Below are 17,120 nucleotides of genomic sequence, written 5' to 3' on the forward strand. Positions count from 1 at the left end.
CTCCTGCATCCGCAGGGTTGATGAGTGCCTGAGGAGAGCGTTGTTGGCACGTGGGTGGCATAATGGAACTCAAAGCTCCTGCTAACGTGTTTGGGTTGGTTTCTCTTCCCCCAGGCTGGTTGCCCAAGGAGACTCGGGGTGTGCATAGCTGGCTTTGCGCTCAGAGAAGCCATGGCTGCCTAGCGCTCCACAGGGGTCGGCAGGCTGGAGATGGCGGCGCAGAGGATCCGGGCAGCCAACTCAGGCGGCCTGCCCCGCTGCAAGTCAGAGGGAACGCTCATCGACCTCAGCGAGGGCTTCTCCGACACCAGCCTCTGCGACGTCAAAGGTGCGGAGGGAGGGGTGGGCACCGTACCCCTCCTCAGTTTGGGTGCATCTTCTCACCACTGGGGTCCCGGAGGGGTTAGGCTAGTACTTAGCAGAGGACAGCTGATGGGGAAGGGCAGTAAATGCTGAAGAGTACATCAAAGGGTGTGAGGACAGGCATGGACCTGATAGCAAGAGATCCAGCAGCCAAGAGAGGTGACAGCAACAAGATGGTTGCAGGAATTTGGTTTCCCCTTCCCCAGAACTGTGAGCTTGCAGGTTGTTTGAATAATTCTTTTTTCTTCCTTTAACTGTTTTTTTTTTTTTTTTTTTCCTTCAGCTGTATTTGCCTTACCCAGCATAAAAGCCATGTTTAGGTCAGAAGGGAGTTACTGTTCCCCCATGAGAAGTAGATCCCAAGAAATAACTCCAGGTGGAAGTTAGCATATGCCAAGGGCCTTTAAAAATGATCATGCAGAAAAATGATTGCTTTTGCAGGAGCAGCAAGAAAAGTCCTGAACATCAAACGCTCTTGCTGCAAATTAGATTGTTTTTAATGAGAAAACAGGAATTGCTTATGTTCTCCAAGGAGTTTGCTGGTTCCTACACATCGCTGTTAACCTGCCTGCTGCACAGCCTGCATGCATAGGTGGGGGGTGGGACACAGAGATGGCCACTTCGCCTGTCTGATCCAAAGGGATGAGGAGACCAAAAATACCCTGTCCTGCAACCTGCTCTGGCTGCAGTGAGGTAATGGTGGCTTCCTACCAGGGTGACAAGATGGTTTCATTGCAGGGTTTTTATATAGTTTTACGCTGAATAAATATCCTCACAGCTTTTCCTACCTGCTGGCAGAAGAAGTGGGTTAACAATGAGTTGTTTAGGATGTGTACAGGCTCTTTTCTTCTTCATATTTGTTCCCTAATGGGTATTTAAAGACTTTTCTTTGCTCATCTGTGGCCTTCACTACCTTGTAGTTTCCATGTCTGAGGCGTGCTGCCAGCTTGCAGTCAGTGACTGCAGGGATGTGCAGTCTGCCATCCCATTCATCTCTGGAATTTTAGGGGCTTCCTGTGTTCCTTGAATGCCCTTTTTCCCCTCCAGAGAACTCTTGAGCCTATTAAAGCAGGTGTTGCCCCAGTTCTCTCATGCAGTTCCCTTCATGAAAATCCAGCTTTCCTTGTTTTCTTAGGTCTGTCTAGTGAGATAACACACCTTCAAACATCATCTGCAGCTTGGTTCTAGTGTTTTTTACAGAAATAACCCCTAAGAGTGAAAGCAAAACCAATAAATACGGTGACAGTGCAAGTATAGCAGTGTAGGCTTCATCCAGCTGTTTTGCTTGTAATTGGGATTTTCATCTGGCGCTGCTGAAAGGTTGTAGTGAGGTGGGGGTTAATCTCTTTTCTCTGGTACCAGGTGTGCAAGGGCAAGAGGAAATGCCCTGAAGTTGTGCCAGGGGAGGTTTAGATTGGATATCAGGACAAATTTCTTTACAGAAAGAGTGGGCAGGCATCGGGATAGGTTACCCAAGGAGGTGGTGGTCAGGAAACATGGGACTTGGTGCTTTGGGATGTAGTTTAACGGCCATGGTGGTGTTAGGTTGATGGTTGGACTCGATGATCTTAGAGATATTTTCCAATCAAAACAATTCTGTGATTCTGAACGACATTGGACATGCTGCTGAGAACACTGGGAGTCCTGCAGGAGGGTGGTGTGCTACTTTCTAAGGGTTCAAACTACATGACCTTCTTTAGAGTGTGATGTGCCTTTAGTTGTTTCTTACGTTGAAGCCTGTTTCGAGGTTGCAGAGTTAGGGCAGAATGAGAGCATTTCTAGCCTGTGATGAAAGTTGCCTTGGGTTTGCATTACCTTGGGTTGTCACATCATCTCTTTGAAGAGGAGACGTTCACCACCAGCAGCAGAGATAACTTCTTACGTGGAGAGTGCAGTGGCAGTGCTAAAGAGCTGGTGGCCAAAGACCTTGACATACCCCTGAGCAAATCCTTCACATGCAGGGATCATTGATAACAGCCCCCCCTCTTCCCATTAGCTTCTGTTTAAATGTGAGCATGTAGGGGAGATCCTGCCATTTTCCCCTTTGGTACTGGTGATGCCACACCTGGAATATTGTGGTTATTTATGGGCCCCTCACTACAAGAAGGACATTGAGGTGCTGAGTGTATCTCAAGAGGGGCAACAAAACTGGTGAAGGGTCTGGAGCATAAGTCTTATGAGGAGTGCCTGAGGGAACTGGGATTGTTTAGCCTGGAGAAAAGGAGGTTCAGGGGCGACCTTACTGTTCTTTACAACTATCTGAAAGGAGGTTGTACTGAGATGGGGGTTGGTTTCTTTCCCCAAGTAACAAGCAATAGGACAACAGGAAATTGCCTCAAGTTATGTCAGGTGAGGTTTAGATTGGACTTGAGGCAAAAATCACAAAAAGGGTTGCCAAGTACTGGAACAGGTTACCCAGGGAAGGGGTGGAGTCACTATCACTGATGATATTTAAAAGATGTGTAAATGTGGTGTTGAGGGACATATTTTGGTGGTGGACTTGGCAGTGCTGGGTTAATGGTTGGACATTTTGATCTTAAAGATCTCTTTCAGCCTAAGTAATTCTGTGATTCTAGCATGTTCCCATAGGAGCTTAGATCCCAGCTGCCAGGTAAAACGAAGAGCTGATAAGAAGTGACTCTCACTCCCTGGAAACTCCCTCCAACACATCTTCCTATGTATCATTCATCAGGAAGTTCAGCAAGGCAGTGGGACAGGGGTGTCCTGTACAGGAGCAGCTGCATGGGGCCCTTGTGTTGAGGGGGAGGCTTGTTACTAAGGCACTTGACTACATCAGGAGGTAACCCATTGCTGCTTCTCCTGTCTCAGCCACATCGATGCCCATCCCTTTAGGCTATGAGCCCTGTGGGGCAGAGGAATGTGAATGTATCATAAATAGCAGAGGGAAAAGGTTTGTTTAGAAAATTTAAGGCGGGGGGGGAGGATAGCCTGCAGATTTGACAGGTTATAAAATTGCCTTCACTGCTAAGGTGGTACAGATTGTTGACCTGAAATAAATGACTGCAAGTTGTACTCTCCTGTGAGTTGCTTACAGTGCTGTTTTCTTCTTGGCTTTGCAGTGCCTTCTCCTAGTGCCTTGCTGGTCGACAATCCCACGTCCTTTGGAAATGCAAAGGAAGTAATAGCAATCAAAGACTACTGTCCAACTAATTTCACCACTTTGAAGTTCTCCAAGGGGGACCACCTCTATGTCTTAGACACGTCGGGAGGTGAGTGGTGGTATGCTCACAACACCACAGAAATGGGTTACATCCCTTCCTCCTACGTCCAGCCTGTCAACTACCGCAACTCTTCCTTAACAGACAGCGGCATGATAGACAATCTACTGGAGAGCCCTGATGAGGGCGTCAAGGAGTTAGACCTGCTTGGAGAATGGTCTGATGTGAAAAGAAACTCTCTGAAAACCTACAGTAACAACCCGTTCTTGAATGGAGTCCAGACAAACCCATTTCTGAATGGGAATTTGCAAACAGTGCCCAGCTCAGACAAAGAATCGAGCTCCAGTGTGGCTGTGGACTTGCTGCTCTTTGACACGGGGGCTCCTACATCAGCTCTTTCCAGTTCAGCTGCCAACAGCAGCCTGGGGAACATTTTTGATGAGTTTCCGTCCACAAATAGGCTGGATGTGGAACAGCCTGTGAAAAGGGACAATCCCTTCTTCAGAAGTAAACGCTCCTACAGTTTGTCTGAACTGTCTGTTCTTCAGGCCAAGTCTGATGCTCCAGCATCATCTGGCTTCTTCAGCGGTTTGAAGTCTCCCACACCTGAGCAGTTCCAGAGCCGGGAAGATTTTAGGACGGCTTGGTTGAACCACAGGAAACTGGCTCGGTCTTGCCATGACTTGGATTTGCTTGGTCAAAATCCTGGCTGGGGTCAGACGCAACCAGTGGAGACCAACATTGTCTGCAAGCTAGATAGCTCTGGTGGGGCCGTTCAGCTTCCAGATACCAATATCAGCATCCATGTGCCAGAGGGCCACGTGTGCCCCGGTGAGACACAGCAAATCTCCATGAAAGCCATGTTGGATCCACCGCTGGAGCTGAACAGTGACAAGTGCAGCACCATCAGCCCCGTGCTGCAGATCAAACTCAGCAATATGGAGGTGAAAACTTTCATCATTCTGGAGATGAAAGTGTCAGCAGAGGTCAAGAATGACGTCATGAGCAAGAGTTTGGTAGGACTGCAGTGTCTGCGGAGTGACATGAAAGAGGGACCATACACGCCGATGCAGCTGAGCTATTCATATGGGGACACAATCCAGGTGCAGCTGGAGAACCTGGAGCCTTGTATGTACATTGCAGCTGTGGCCCAGGGGCAGAACATCCTCTACCCTTACACCGTTTGGGATTACATCAGCAAGAAGATCACAGTTGGAGTCTATGGCCCAAAGCACATTCACCCTTCCTTTAAAACTGTTGTAGCCATGTTCGGGCATGAATGCGCTCCCAAGACGCTCTTGGTGAACGAGGTCACAAGGCAGTCCCACAGCCCAGCTCCTGTTGCCCTTCAGCTCTGGGGTAAGCATCAGTTTGCTCTGTCTCGGCCTCAGGACCTCAAGCTCTGCATGTTCTCCAACATGACCAACTACGAGGTGAAAGCCAGTGAGCAGGCCAAAATTGTGCGGGGCTTCCAGATGAAGCTGGGCAAGGTCAGCCGCCTGATCTTCCCCATTGTGTCCCACGACCCCAACGAGCTCTCAGACTTTACACTAAGGATACAGGTCAAGGATGACAAGGACACCATTTTGACCCAGTTCTGTGTCCAAACGCCACAGCCACCCCCAAAAAGTGCCATCAAACCTACAGGGCAGAGGCGGTTCCTCAAGAAGAACGAGGTGGGAAAGATCATCCTTTCACCTCTGGCTGCCACCACCAAGTACCCAGTTTTTCAGGACCGGCCAGTGTTGAGCTTGAAGTACGGCAAGCTGCTGAAGACAGTGGTGAGGCAAAGCAAGAACCACTATTTGCTGGAGTACAAGAAAGGAGATGTCATAGCCCTCCTCAGTGAGGAGAAGATCAGGTTAAAAGGGCAGCTGTGGACCAAGGAGTGGTACATTGGTTACTACCAGGGTAAAGTAGGTCTTGTGCACACCAAAAATGTGCTGGTGGTTGGGAAGGTCAAGCCCAGCTACTTTTCTGGGCCAGATCTCACCACCAGCTTGTTGCTCGAGCAGATCCTGAGGCCCTGCAAGTTCCTGACCTACATCTATGCCTCAGTGAGGACTCTGCTCATGGAGAACCTTAGCAGCTGGCGGTCCTTTGCTGATGCTCTGGGGTACTTGAACTTGCCACTCACCTTCTTCTGCCGAGCAGAACTGGACAGTGAGCCTGAGCGAGTGGCCTCCGTCTTGGAGAAGCTGAAAGAAGACTGCAACAACACCGAGAACAAGGAGAGGAAATCTTTCCAGAAGGAGCTAATGACGGTGAGTCTGAGGTCTGATGAGGGGATCTTAGGTCTCTGTCATGCAGAGTCATTAGGGTGAACGAGAGGTGAAAGATTTGTAATTGTTTGTGAAAAATGAAGTCTGTCTTCAAGGTCTTCTGTAGGCTGTTTGCACAGAACAGGGCCACCCAGTGCAGGTTGTGTACAATCATATCCAGGTGGGTTTTAAAGACCTCCAGAAGAGGTTCTGCCAACTCTCTGGGCAGTCTGCTCTGTCATCCTCACAGGAAAGAAGTTTTTCCTCGTGTTCAGAGAGAATTTCGTGTGTTGCAACTTGTATACCTTGTCCCTTGATGGTGGGGTTACTCCTCCCTAGGTGCAGGACCCTACACTTGCCCTTGTTGAGCTTCATTAGGTTCCTCTCTGCCTCACTCTGCAGCCTGTCCAGGTCTCAGTGAATGACAGGACAGCCTTCTGGTGTCAGCCAACCTTCCCAATTTTGTATCATCAGCAACCTGCTGAGAGTACGCTTTGTTCCTTCATCCAGGACATTGATGAATACATTGAACACAACTGCACCCAGTCCTCACCCCTGGACAACACCACTAGCTACAGTCCTCCAGCTAGACTCTGCACTGCTGTCACAACCCTCTGTGCTGTGTCATTCAGCCAGTTCTCAATTCACCTCACTGTCCACTCACTTGAGTCTTTACTTCCTGAGCTTACCTCTGAGGATATTATGGGAGATAGTGTCATGGCTTGCTTGTGTCCTGAAAGGCATTTGGGGAAGCACTGCATACAGGTTATTCTAGGATACTGTTAGGAAATCTGTGATGAGAAACCATCTTCATGGTAATTTCTAACATTTCATAGAAAATGAGAGCAAGAAAATGCAGGATGGACTGTCTGGAAGAGATGTACAGCTCTTACCAGGCTCTCCCCCAGAAGCAGGATAACCAAGTTGTGGTGAATCATATGGTTTAAAATGCTTCACTTGCTGAAGATGGGCACAGGCAGCAGCCTCCAAAACGGAATTACAAGTAACCAGCCTGGGAAGGGAGGACTGGAGCCAAATGCTTCCCAACTCCCTTTAATCAAAAGGGAGAAATGTGAGGAATAAGTATGAGGTGTAAGGTGTTAGGAAGAATACAGAGCCCTTTGTTACTCATGGAAACATTGTGCAGCAAGTTCCTCGTGCCTGGGTACCACTCTGGGGCAAACCTTTAACTTTGACTTTCAGATCTCAGGTCATGCCCCAAATGCTGCTTCTCTTGAGGGGTTCTTCTGGTCATCATATGCAGTTCTCTCTCTTCTTTCTGGAGCCATCCAGGAAGGGAAAATACCCATGTGGCAGCCAGCACTGGTGTCTGGCCTTGTGGTTCCCTCAAGGCAGGGTTCATCCCTTTATTAATTAACGTGGGTGAACAATAGGGTGCAATCTGTGCTCCTACTGCAGGATGCTTACAAGGGCTTCCTACTGTTTACCTTACCCCTTTGAAAACCCCTTTGAAAGTATTTCTTTCATCTATTCCCTTTGTTTCCAGGGACCCAGACAGTCTGTAGGTCATGCAAAATCTGTGCCAGACCTCAGTGGGGAGACAAAGAGAAAGATAAGGCCCTCTTGGATACTGAGGGAGTTGCTAACTCAAGGGGAGGGCCATAAGAGGCAAGAAGACATCCTGTTCAAGTGCTACCTGGAGTGCAGGGTCCCAAGAGCAGGTTTTGTTTTCCTTGCTTGAATGAAGGCTGATCCTGAGCATTGGCTCTGTCTCCTATTCTTTGGGAGTCTGAGCCTGTCAGTAAAGGATGAGCTCCATTCCATGGAAGGTGATGCTTGTTCTAAACCCCTTGCTGCTGTCAAATCCTCCTTAGCTTAGGAAGAAATTAAATTGAACCTGGTTTGTTGGGGTTTTTTCCCCCCCAAAAAAGAAATACTAAAAACAAAAAAAAAAAAATTGGGGGGTGACAATGGAGCAGTAATATATCTTATTGTGTTTGAATCTCATTTGATTTGTAACAAATGGACTTGCTTTCTGGCGTCTGCTGGCAGGAAGAGCCAGTTGGATTAAGCTTTTATCTGGCCATTCCATCTTAAAATTGGTTGTTTCCTCTCAAAGGGACTGTGAAGGGAGAAGCAGTAGGCAGGCTTATCTGACTTCAGTGTTGAGTACACAAAACTACAGTGGCAGAGCCATGCACCAGCAGCCAGGCATGGAAGAGTCTGGTCATGATGACAAGTTAATAAGTAATCTGAATTTAATTATTATTTTTCCAATGCAGCATTAGCAGCAGTGTGTGAAGGTAACTAGGGGATGTTGCTCAGAAGTTAATCATCACATCAGAAGGAGAAACCAACCTCTCCCCTTCCTCCTCTCCGCCCATCGAAAGCAGGCAGAACACAGATGTTCTTGTTGAAAAAGTCTGGCATAGATGCTGGAAGACCTTGTTGAAGCTGGACCACAGGTCCCATGCCATGCAGTAACTGCACTACCTGGTCCTTTAGAGCTGGGGTTAATCTGTCATTTCTCTCTTTCAGCATTTCTGGTTCTCTGGATTTTTCAGGCAGTATATTTATAGAGCCTTGAGTTCTTCAGGGAACGCTATTGGGTATGTTAGCAGAGAGCTGGGGAAACGAAGCTTTTTCTTCTCCAGGCTACTACTAAAGATCATACAGAAAATGATGTTGACATTTTTTCCCCCATTATTTTCTATCTTTCTTTCTGACTGCAGGTATTTGCATGCTGCCTTTCTTCTCCAAAAAGGCATTGCTTGTCCTTGGTGTGTGCACACCCCAGAAAAGCTGTTGGAAGGCTCAAATAGTCCTTAATGTCCTGCAAGGCAAGGTGCCCATTGCTTGAATCTCATGCTGGCACATTCAGAGCGTACCATTCTAATGTTTTTTATGTTGATCCTTCATCCTGAAGCAATGTGCTGGCTAGTTGTAGTCCCCATGCTGAATTTGGGTCCGGGGGAAAAAGAGACTCCTGCCTTTCTTCTGTCTGCGTGGGAACAAATCCCCACCATGTGTATAGAGCCTGGATATTGCTCCCCTAAGGAGCTGTGCTGCACCATACTGAAGGAAGTGGGGATGTTTCTATCAGCTTATCCTTGCATAGCCAAGTTGCTTGCAGCACACAAGGAAGAGTTGTTTGCAGGCTACCAGAAAGGTCTTTGTGTGCATCACGGTTCTACGTCTTGCCCTGCACCCCTATCAGTGAATATAAAGCTGCAGAAATGGAGCTTCTAGGTTGCTGAGAAGTAGCCCCAAACTAAGAAATGTCTTCAAGTTGTGTCAGGGGAGGTTTAGCTTGAACATTAGGAAAAATTTCTTCACTGTAAAGTTGTAAAGCGTTGAAACAAGCTGCCCAGGGAAGTAACGGGGTCTGCTGTAAGTACTTAAAAGGTGTGTAGATGTGGCACTTGGTGACATGATTTAGTGATGCACTTGGCAGTGCTGGGTTAATGGTTGGATTCTATGATCTTGGATATCTTTTCTAACCTAAATGAGTCTATGAGTCTGTAAATGCCACTGGTACCTTCCTGCAGTCATGTTGTGAGGCTCCTTGTTCCATGGACAGTATAAGCCAACCCGGTTTTATTTTCTGGGGCTAGCAGGAAATCTCTGCTGGCTCCCCAGCCCCAGTGCAGCAGTTACAGACCCTCTGTTCTTGCTCCCATACAATTTTGCTCTTGTAAATTAAAAAAAAAAAAAAAAAAAAAAAAGTGAAGCCACCTGGGATTGTACTGACAGTGCCTTCTACAATTCACCTGGGAGTATGGCTGATGGTGCTTAGTGCTGTTTCAGAAATTATGCCTAAAGGACCCCAAAAGGCAACGTTTTCAGGGGAAGTGCCTCACAAAAGCAAGCAAACAAAAAAGATGTTTAATGCCTAAATGCAGAGCCAACTCCTTTGGGCCAAAACCCTTGACCTATATCCTGGCAAAGATGATGGAGACAGAAGCCTGTGCACAAGCATCCTCTTGTGCTGCAGGTCTCACCAGCACCTTGAGGACACAGGGCCTTTTTCCCACTGTTTGAGGAGGTCCCACAGAGGAGCTGTGGCATGGTGCCACCCTGGGCATGTTGCCTGCCCACCCTGCCTACCACACTTGGGCCACATCCCTGCCCTGGCACATATCCTTGCAGCAGTTAATGAGACAATAAATGTTACTGCTTATGGTAACCACATCTTCACCTCCCCCACTGACTTTCAGAGGATGACTAATATGTGGTGAAACTTGGACCCCCTGGAGTGCTTTCTAATTTAAATGCTATTTAAAAAAAAAAAAAAAAAAGAAAATTAAGAAGTCTGCTTCCAGAATAGCTTCTTTGTGGAATTTATTTTTGTATCTTTTTGCTGGTTTGCAGCTTCCTTGCACCATGCTTGGTGGGCACGTGAACTTAGCAAATCTTTCCACTCCTGGGCAAAGGAGAAAGGGTTTTACTCCTTTAGTTTGGCTAAAGATGGGGAAGAAACAAGCCTCCCCCAGTTCACATGGCTCGTCTGGAGCATGCCTGGACTGTGTGAAGCTTCACATTTGTGCATCTGAGAATGAGCTGGGCTTGGAGGATCGCAGTCAAGAATGGGTCATGAAGGTTGCAGTGCTGGGCACAAGCAGGGGTGGCTCTGCATCTGCAGGTGGTCTTTGGGGTTGCTCCTTCCTTCTAGGGTGGTTTGTTTTCTTCTGGTTGCCAATTTCCATCATTAGAGAATTGGAAATAAGATTCTGCATTTCAGACTCGTGATGCAAATTCAGCCTCTCTTGGATGCCTTTTAAGTAGAAGCACTTCTGCACCACTTTGAACTGGGATTTAAATATCAAACCACCTTCTTTGCTGTGTACTAGTCTGGTGGAGCCAGCTCAGAGCTGTGCTGCGGTTAATAAATGCTTTGGAGGATGCTGGCAAGGCACAGCCCAGGTCATGCCTCAGCAGGGAGCATGGCTGGGTACTGAGGGATGGATCGATGGATGGTGGCTGTACCCAGGTCTCTGGGCAGACTTGTCCAGGGTGAGGCAGGAGGATGGAGAGAAATTGTAGTGTAATCCCAGAAGCACCTGCTGCCGAGGATTAAATCTGTTGTGAGCTCTGTTAATCCCAGCTGGGAAGGCAGGGTGTGCAGGAGGGGCCTGTGTCCACTCCATGCTGTGTATATTTCTGTGACAGGGGCAGTGAGTTGTACTCAGCAGTTATTGTTGGTATTGCCCCTTTGGCTCTGACCTTAGTGAATGTGTGTCCTTGCAGCCCATCCCCACCTGGCTTTGCTGCTGTCCCCATCTCTCATCACCTCTGTCTGCTCGCCTGCTTCTTCCCCAGCCTATAATTGATGTGTTGAGGCTCTTCAGATAGACGTCCCGGGGCAAAGCACAGAAGTAGGTTCTGTGATGGTCAGTAGGTTTCAGAGTTACCTTACTGCACTCTGGGGAGCAGTCAGTTTCCTCCAAAGCTGTTGCTCTGAGTGATTGTACAATTCTCTGTTACATGGCCTGACAGCTTGCTCATAGAATCAGAGAATGTATTGGGTTGGAAGAGACCATGGAAGGTCATCTTGTCCAATCCCCCTGCAGTGAGCAGGGACATCTTTCATGTTGCTCAAGGCCCCATCAGGTTTGGCCTTGAATTTCTCCAAGAATGGGGCATCCACAACCTCTCCAGGCGACCTGTTCCAGTCTTTCACTCATTGTGAAGAATTTACTCCTTATGTCTAACCTAAATCTGCCCTGCTCTGGTTTCAAACCTTTGTCCCTAGTCCTATCACTACAAACCCTTCTAAACAGTCCTTCCCCAGCCTTCCTGTAAGTACCCTTCTGATACTGAAATGTAGCTCTAAGGTCTCCTCGGAGCCTTCTCTTCTCAAGGCTGAACAACCCCAACTCTCTCAGCCTGTCTTCCCAGGAGAGGTGCTCCACCCTCTGATCATCTTTGTGGCCTTCCTCTGGACCCCCTCCAGCAGCTCCATGTCTTTCCTGTGTTATTGCCATTTTCTTGCTTACAGCAGAAGGAACAGGAGAATAGAAGGAACAGAAGAATCCATCTCCTGCAGCTATATCCTTGCAGCATACTTTCCTCCTGGTGGCCCCCTCTGCTGCCTTGGACCTGCTTGGCCTCTGGCATAAGATGACAGCAGCTCACTTAGGCTGCTTTGCTAAATACCAGGTTGTTTGAGGGTTTGCACCTGCCTGGAAAGGCAAGTTTGAGGATGCTAAATCTATCCTTCTTTAGGACTACCTGAATCCTCTGCCTGCGGAGGGAGAGGGTGATGAGTCTGGGGGCTGGGTGGTAAGGTAGCATTGCTGGAAAGGAGGTGATTATGGACCTGCTGTGAGATGTAAATGCTTCTTAATGTCCTTTTCCGGGCGTTGGGGGGGGGAACCCAAAACATTAATGGTCTTTTAAATGTATTTCCCTTGCTTGCTTAACTGGAGGGGTTGTTAATTCTGTCCCTGGTACAGGAAACCAGTGTAAGCACTTTGGAGGAGCAAACAAATGCCAGTCTGCAGCTGTAATTAGATTGAGCCCAGCTTTAAACTGGAAACAGATAAAGGAAAAATCAACATGCATTTGCTTTGCAAATTGCTGGAGTGGTTTCAGATGTTCATCTTCCCCCAATTGTCCCTGTGAAACCGATTATGCAAGGATTTAACCCTTCTTTGCCCCCAGAGCCAAACCAGCCGGAGTTTGCCCAAACCCTCCATGCCTGGAGAGGATGTCAGGACTCACTGCAGGTTGCCCAGAGGTGGTAAATGCTCCATCCCAGGAAACATTCAAGGCCAGAGGCTCTGAACAGCCTGGTGCAGTTGAGGATGTGCCTGCTCGCTGCACAGGGGTTGGACTATCTGACCTTCAAAGAAGATCTCTTCCAACCCAAACCATTTTCTGATTGTGTGATTCTGGCTGCTTGGGGACCATCACATGCACAGTTTTCTGTAGTAACCTGCCCTGTGCTGTTGTGAAGCTGTGGGTGATGCACCCTGGTTCTTTGGACACTCGCTGATATTCAGCATCCCTTGGGGGGCTGTCCCTTGCATCCTTGACCTGTGGTTTGCCCTCCCCCCCCCCCACGTTGAGGCACTGACCTCTTGGTGTTCACCCACCCTTGAAACACTGTCCTGAGTCTACCGGTGTCATGGCTCCAAATCTGGTTGTAGGAAAACAAGAGGGTACTCAGCAAATCATCACTCAAGGCACAGTCTGGGGTGTCTTTGCTTGATTTCCATGTTTTAAAAAGAGGATGCCGTTTTGTAATATAAACCACCTTTCTGTAGCCACTTGAAGTTTGAGGTGAGATTCGTCCAGGAGCTGTGCTTATTGCCAAGGGTGTTTTGGTCCACAGCCTCTGGCAGAGGCTGGGGAGCCCTGGTGAATGGGATGTTGATTTGGTCAGTCAGATCCTGTAATTGCCACTTTAAGCCCGCCCTTGTTGTGGCATTTCCCCTGTGCAACTTGGGTTGCTCTTCAAGCAGGTGTTTATGTCCTTGCGTACCTAAAGATCCTGTCATTTTTTCCCCGAGTTAAGTTCTTGTTAGCTAGAAAACCGTGACTACTGCAGTTCCTCTTCCTCACTTCTTCAAGACCATGTGCAGTAAATCTCAGCTTTTAGGTCAATAGATGATGTGATGCAGAAGGGGTTTTCTGAACTGGTACAGGGAAGGCAGAGGGACAGGGAGAAGAGCAGGAACATCCCCAGCCAAGCCTATGGTCTTGTAGTGCTGACAACTGGCCTTTCGCCTGGGTCTCACCCCAGCCCATCTCCTCCTGGGACGGAAGCCCAGGTTTTGTCCCCAGATGTTCTGACTGGGCTCATCCTCACCCATCCATGCTGAAGGATAGAGTTTCTGTGGGCTTGAGGGGGCGAGCTGTACAGAATGTGCTTGGATTAGATGCCTCGATTAAAAGCATCTGTTCTTCTTAGCCCCTGGGATGCTTTAAACTGCTTATGGTGGTGCCTGAACATCTTGAGCAGTTGCCTGAAAAATAGGGCTATGCTGGCCAGCCCAGGCTACAAGCCTCGTTGAGCAGTGGTAGGGCCTTCATTTAATTAATGAGATTACTGGTCAAGCCTGGTGCCCTAATTTCACCGCCTGTCACTAGAAAGAGGCTGGGAGGATTTTGAAGGTAGTTTCTTGAGAGACTTCCCTGTCTGGTCCCCTGCGTCCCTTGCCATCTACTGCCTGCCTTGACTCTCTTGTTTGGTTTTCACCACTACCCTTCAGGCTCTGCTGAAAATGGACTGCCAGGGGCTGGTGGTTCGGCTTATCCAGGACTTTGTGCTGCTGACCACAGCCGTGGAGGTGGCCCAGCGCTGGAGGGAGCTTGCTGAGAAGCTCGCCAAAGTCTCCAAGCAGCAGATGGATGCCTACGAGGCCCCACACCGGGACAAGACTGGGACAGTGGACAGCGAGGTGAGAGCGGGTGGGTCTTGGTCTCCATAGGCCCCCTAGGGTTGCAGGTCATAGTAGGTTAAGGGAAATCAAGAGTTAATTGGTATAACCACAAAGAAAAGTCCTCCAGAGGCTAGAGAGTCCCAGGGGGACAGGCAGTTCATCCCAGGATACTGTAATCTGTCCTTCTGCAGCTCCTGGCTCAAAACTAGGACACAGGTATGTCCAGAACACATTCTACTGGAGCACCTTTGGGGCTAGGAGGCATTTGAGTGTGCTGGGGAGATTTGAGGGTGTTTTTTCCCAGGAATGTGCTTGTTCTGGGTTGGGGGTGTGTGGAGGAAGGCACTGCTTGCTGGCAAGCCATACAGCCTGGCTTAGCTCTTAACCTCCTCTTTCCTCTGCCGCATCACCACAGGCCATGTGGAAGCCAGCATACGACTTCCTTCTCACCTGGAGCAGCCAGATGGGTGACAGCTACCGTGACGTGATCCAGGAACTGCACACTGGGCTGGACAAGATGAAGAACCCCATCACCAAACGCTGGAAGCATCTCACTGGCACCTTGATCCTTGTGAACTCCTTGGACATGCTGCGGGCAGCTGCCTTCAGCCCCCAAGACCATGAGGATTTTGCCATCTAGCTCCTTTGGCAATGTTTTTGTCCACATCTTGTTTGCTGTTTGTTTTTTTTTTTTTTTTTTTTCCTGTGCTTTCTTCCCCTGTTTTTTTGTTGTTTTTCAAGCAGTTGACTTTAAAAAGAAGTGGAGGTCATTCTCCCCGGGTTTTAAGAGGCCAAAGTTTGCAAGTTCTCCACTGAGACTGAAAATGAGCAGGAGACATTGTTCCTTGATGGGAAAGCATCCAGAGGAGGATGGCTTTTCATACAGCATTGATACCAGTTAAACTCTTTCTTACTCAAAAATTTAAAGGGGACTAGGGGGTGGGAGGGGATCACAGAAGAGATTACATTTTTTAGGCATTTGCAAATAAAAGTCTAATTTTTGTAACAAGCAGTAAAAGTTGTAACCACTTTGGGGGCGGAATATGTGGCTGTTTTTTACGTTGTAGAAACTGCTTTTAAATTATCATTTTTGAGACGAACATGAGTCATGTATCTGTGTACTCTAAGAGGAAGCACATTAAATACCCTCCCCCACCACCACAGTCAGGCTTTGTCAGATCCCCAGAGGTGACTGTAAGGCACCACAGGAACACAGGATGTCTTCAGCCCAGTACCCATTAGGCCCTGTGACCCATGAGGTTGTTTTTTGGTTTATTTTCATGTCTCTGCATGCATTCTTTTTCTCATTTGCAGCCAGGGAGATGCTCGTTGCCTGTTTGCAGATGCACAGGTACCATTTTTAACCAGGAGAAGCAGCCACTGCCCATTGTGCTTCATCCCACCTGGGTGCTGCAGGATGTCTCTGGAAGAAGCTGGAGGTTTGAGGTTCAACAGAAGCCTCCTTGGGAGATGAACCAGGAGGGTGGTGAAAGTGGCTCACACTGGTGTGGCAGTGAACTCTCCAGGTGCCCCTGCTCTAGGGAAGAGGCCAGGAAAGGGGAGGGAATTGTTGCTATCATACTTCCCTTTAAATACAACAAATAAAAGAAAAAATAAGGAAGAGAGAGAATACTTCTGATTGGTAATCTGACCTTAATGAATATGATCCAGATGGGCCTCATGACTCAACTCTCACTGCCATTGATTTCAGAGGGGTTTGAGTGGGGCTTCTTAAGGCTGCCCCAGTCCAGTTCACCTTGTCAATACTTTTTACTACAAACCTGGTGCAAACAAGCTGAGTATTTGTGGCACCAACTACCTGAATGTTTTCCCCTTTCCTTTTATAGCTGAGTCTTTTGAATGACCTCTCTCTCTTCTTCCTCGTGCTCCCCAGATTTTGTGTGTTTTAGATGGGAGGGAAATATTTTTGCACAGAAAGATTATTTTAAATGCAGTCTCTTTATAGTGAAATGCCGCTAGCTCAGAAAGTTTAGTTGTTACAGGATAATTTTCTTTCAGGTTAATAAAAAAAAAAACAAAAACACACAGAAAGGCAACCAAAGAAAGAATGAGAAGGGCATGCAGCAGATCATTCCAGCATCTGTGATGGTTTGAAACTGGCAGCCTCAGGAGGGAATGGTCTCCTTTTTGCCTTCCCAAAATCACATCCCCAGAAATACATCTCCATCTTGACAGACAGACCCCACAACAAGTAAATAGCACCTTCAATTTCTCCTCAGGGGCTTTAAGGAGTGTCCTTTGCAACTTAATGTAGCACAGAGAGAGAGTCCATCAGCAGCCGCATCCCCTTTCCTTCCTAAGGCGCTCTAAGCAGTTTTCTGTGCACGAGCAGAAATCTCCATGCAATAAGGAACAGAGGAATGCAGGAACGTGTGAAGGCAGAGAGACAGATTTCTCCTGGGGTTTTACCCAATTTTTGGCTTTCACCGTTCCCCTGGTGAGGTCCAGAGCTCTGCAGAATGGCCACATCAGTGACCCTCAAGGGCATCAGCAGCAGGCGAGGGCAGGACAATGAGCTTCCTGTGTTTCAGGGATGTCTCTGTGTAATTCCAGCATTTCTTGCAGGTTTGAGTTTGTGATTTTTTCAACACCTACCCAGCCCTTGATTTTTCTGTCTACCTCAGGTACTCTCCAGCAGGCTGGAACATGCCCTGCTCGGCTCACTGATGGTGTGCACACTCCCTGAGACCTGTGGGGCACATCTGGCATGTTTCAGGGCCCATGGGGTAACTGCTGTATTAATTTGTTCTTCTCCTCAGTCCAAAATTTCATCCCTCCTCACTTGGTATATGTCCTTCAGATGCCTTCTGCCCACTAAATGTCAAGCCCATCTCCAAACCTTGTGTCTGGGCTTTACATCACCACCCTTAGTGCAGTAACTGGTTATTGTACTTACTGTTTCTTTTTTTTCCTTTTTTTAAAGAAAAAAAAATAGGGAAAAGAATACT

The 17,120-nt window shown here is 48.0% G+C and overlaps 1 protein-coding gene across 1 annotated transcript; it reads left to right on the forward strand.

The window, feature by feature from the left end:
• The first annotated feature begins 210 nt into the window (after positions 1 to 210).
• On the forward strand, positions 211 to 14,791 carry SH3BP4 (SH3 domain binding protein 4). Its single transcript, XM_054381176.1, has 4 exons — positions 211 to 328; positions 3,444 to 5,806; positions 13,981 to 14,169; positions 14,567 to 14,791. The coding sequence occupies exons 1-4, from the start codon at positions 211 to 213 to the stop codon at positions 14,789 to 14,791; spliced, it is 2,895 nt and encodes a 964-aa protein (XP_054237151.1).
• Positions 14,792 to 17,120: the final 2,329 nt, after the last annotated feature.

This window comes from Indicator indicator, chromosome 5 (assembly GCF_027791375.1).
Source record: "Indicator indicator isolate 239-I01 chromosome 5, UM_Iind_1.1, whole genome shotgun sequence".
NCBI classification, from domain to species: Eukaryota; Metazoa; Chordata; class Aves; order Piciformes; family Indicatoridae; genus Indicator; species Indicator indicator.

Coding starts and splice junctions, on each gene's coding strand:
- SH3BP4 (XM_054381176.1), top strand. CDS start 211: ATGGCGGCGCAGAGGATCCGGGCAGCCAACTCAGGCGGCCTGCCCCGC. Junction 329..3,443: donor CAGCCTCTGCGACGTCAAAG/GTGCGGAGGGAG, acceptor TTGGCTTTGCAG/TGCCTTCTCCTAGTGCCTTG. Junction 5,807..13,980: donor TCCAGAAGGAGCTAATGACG/GTGAGTCTGAGG, acceptor ACTACCCTTCAG/GCTCTGCTGAAAATGGACTG.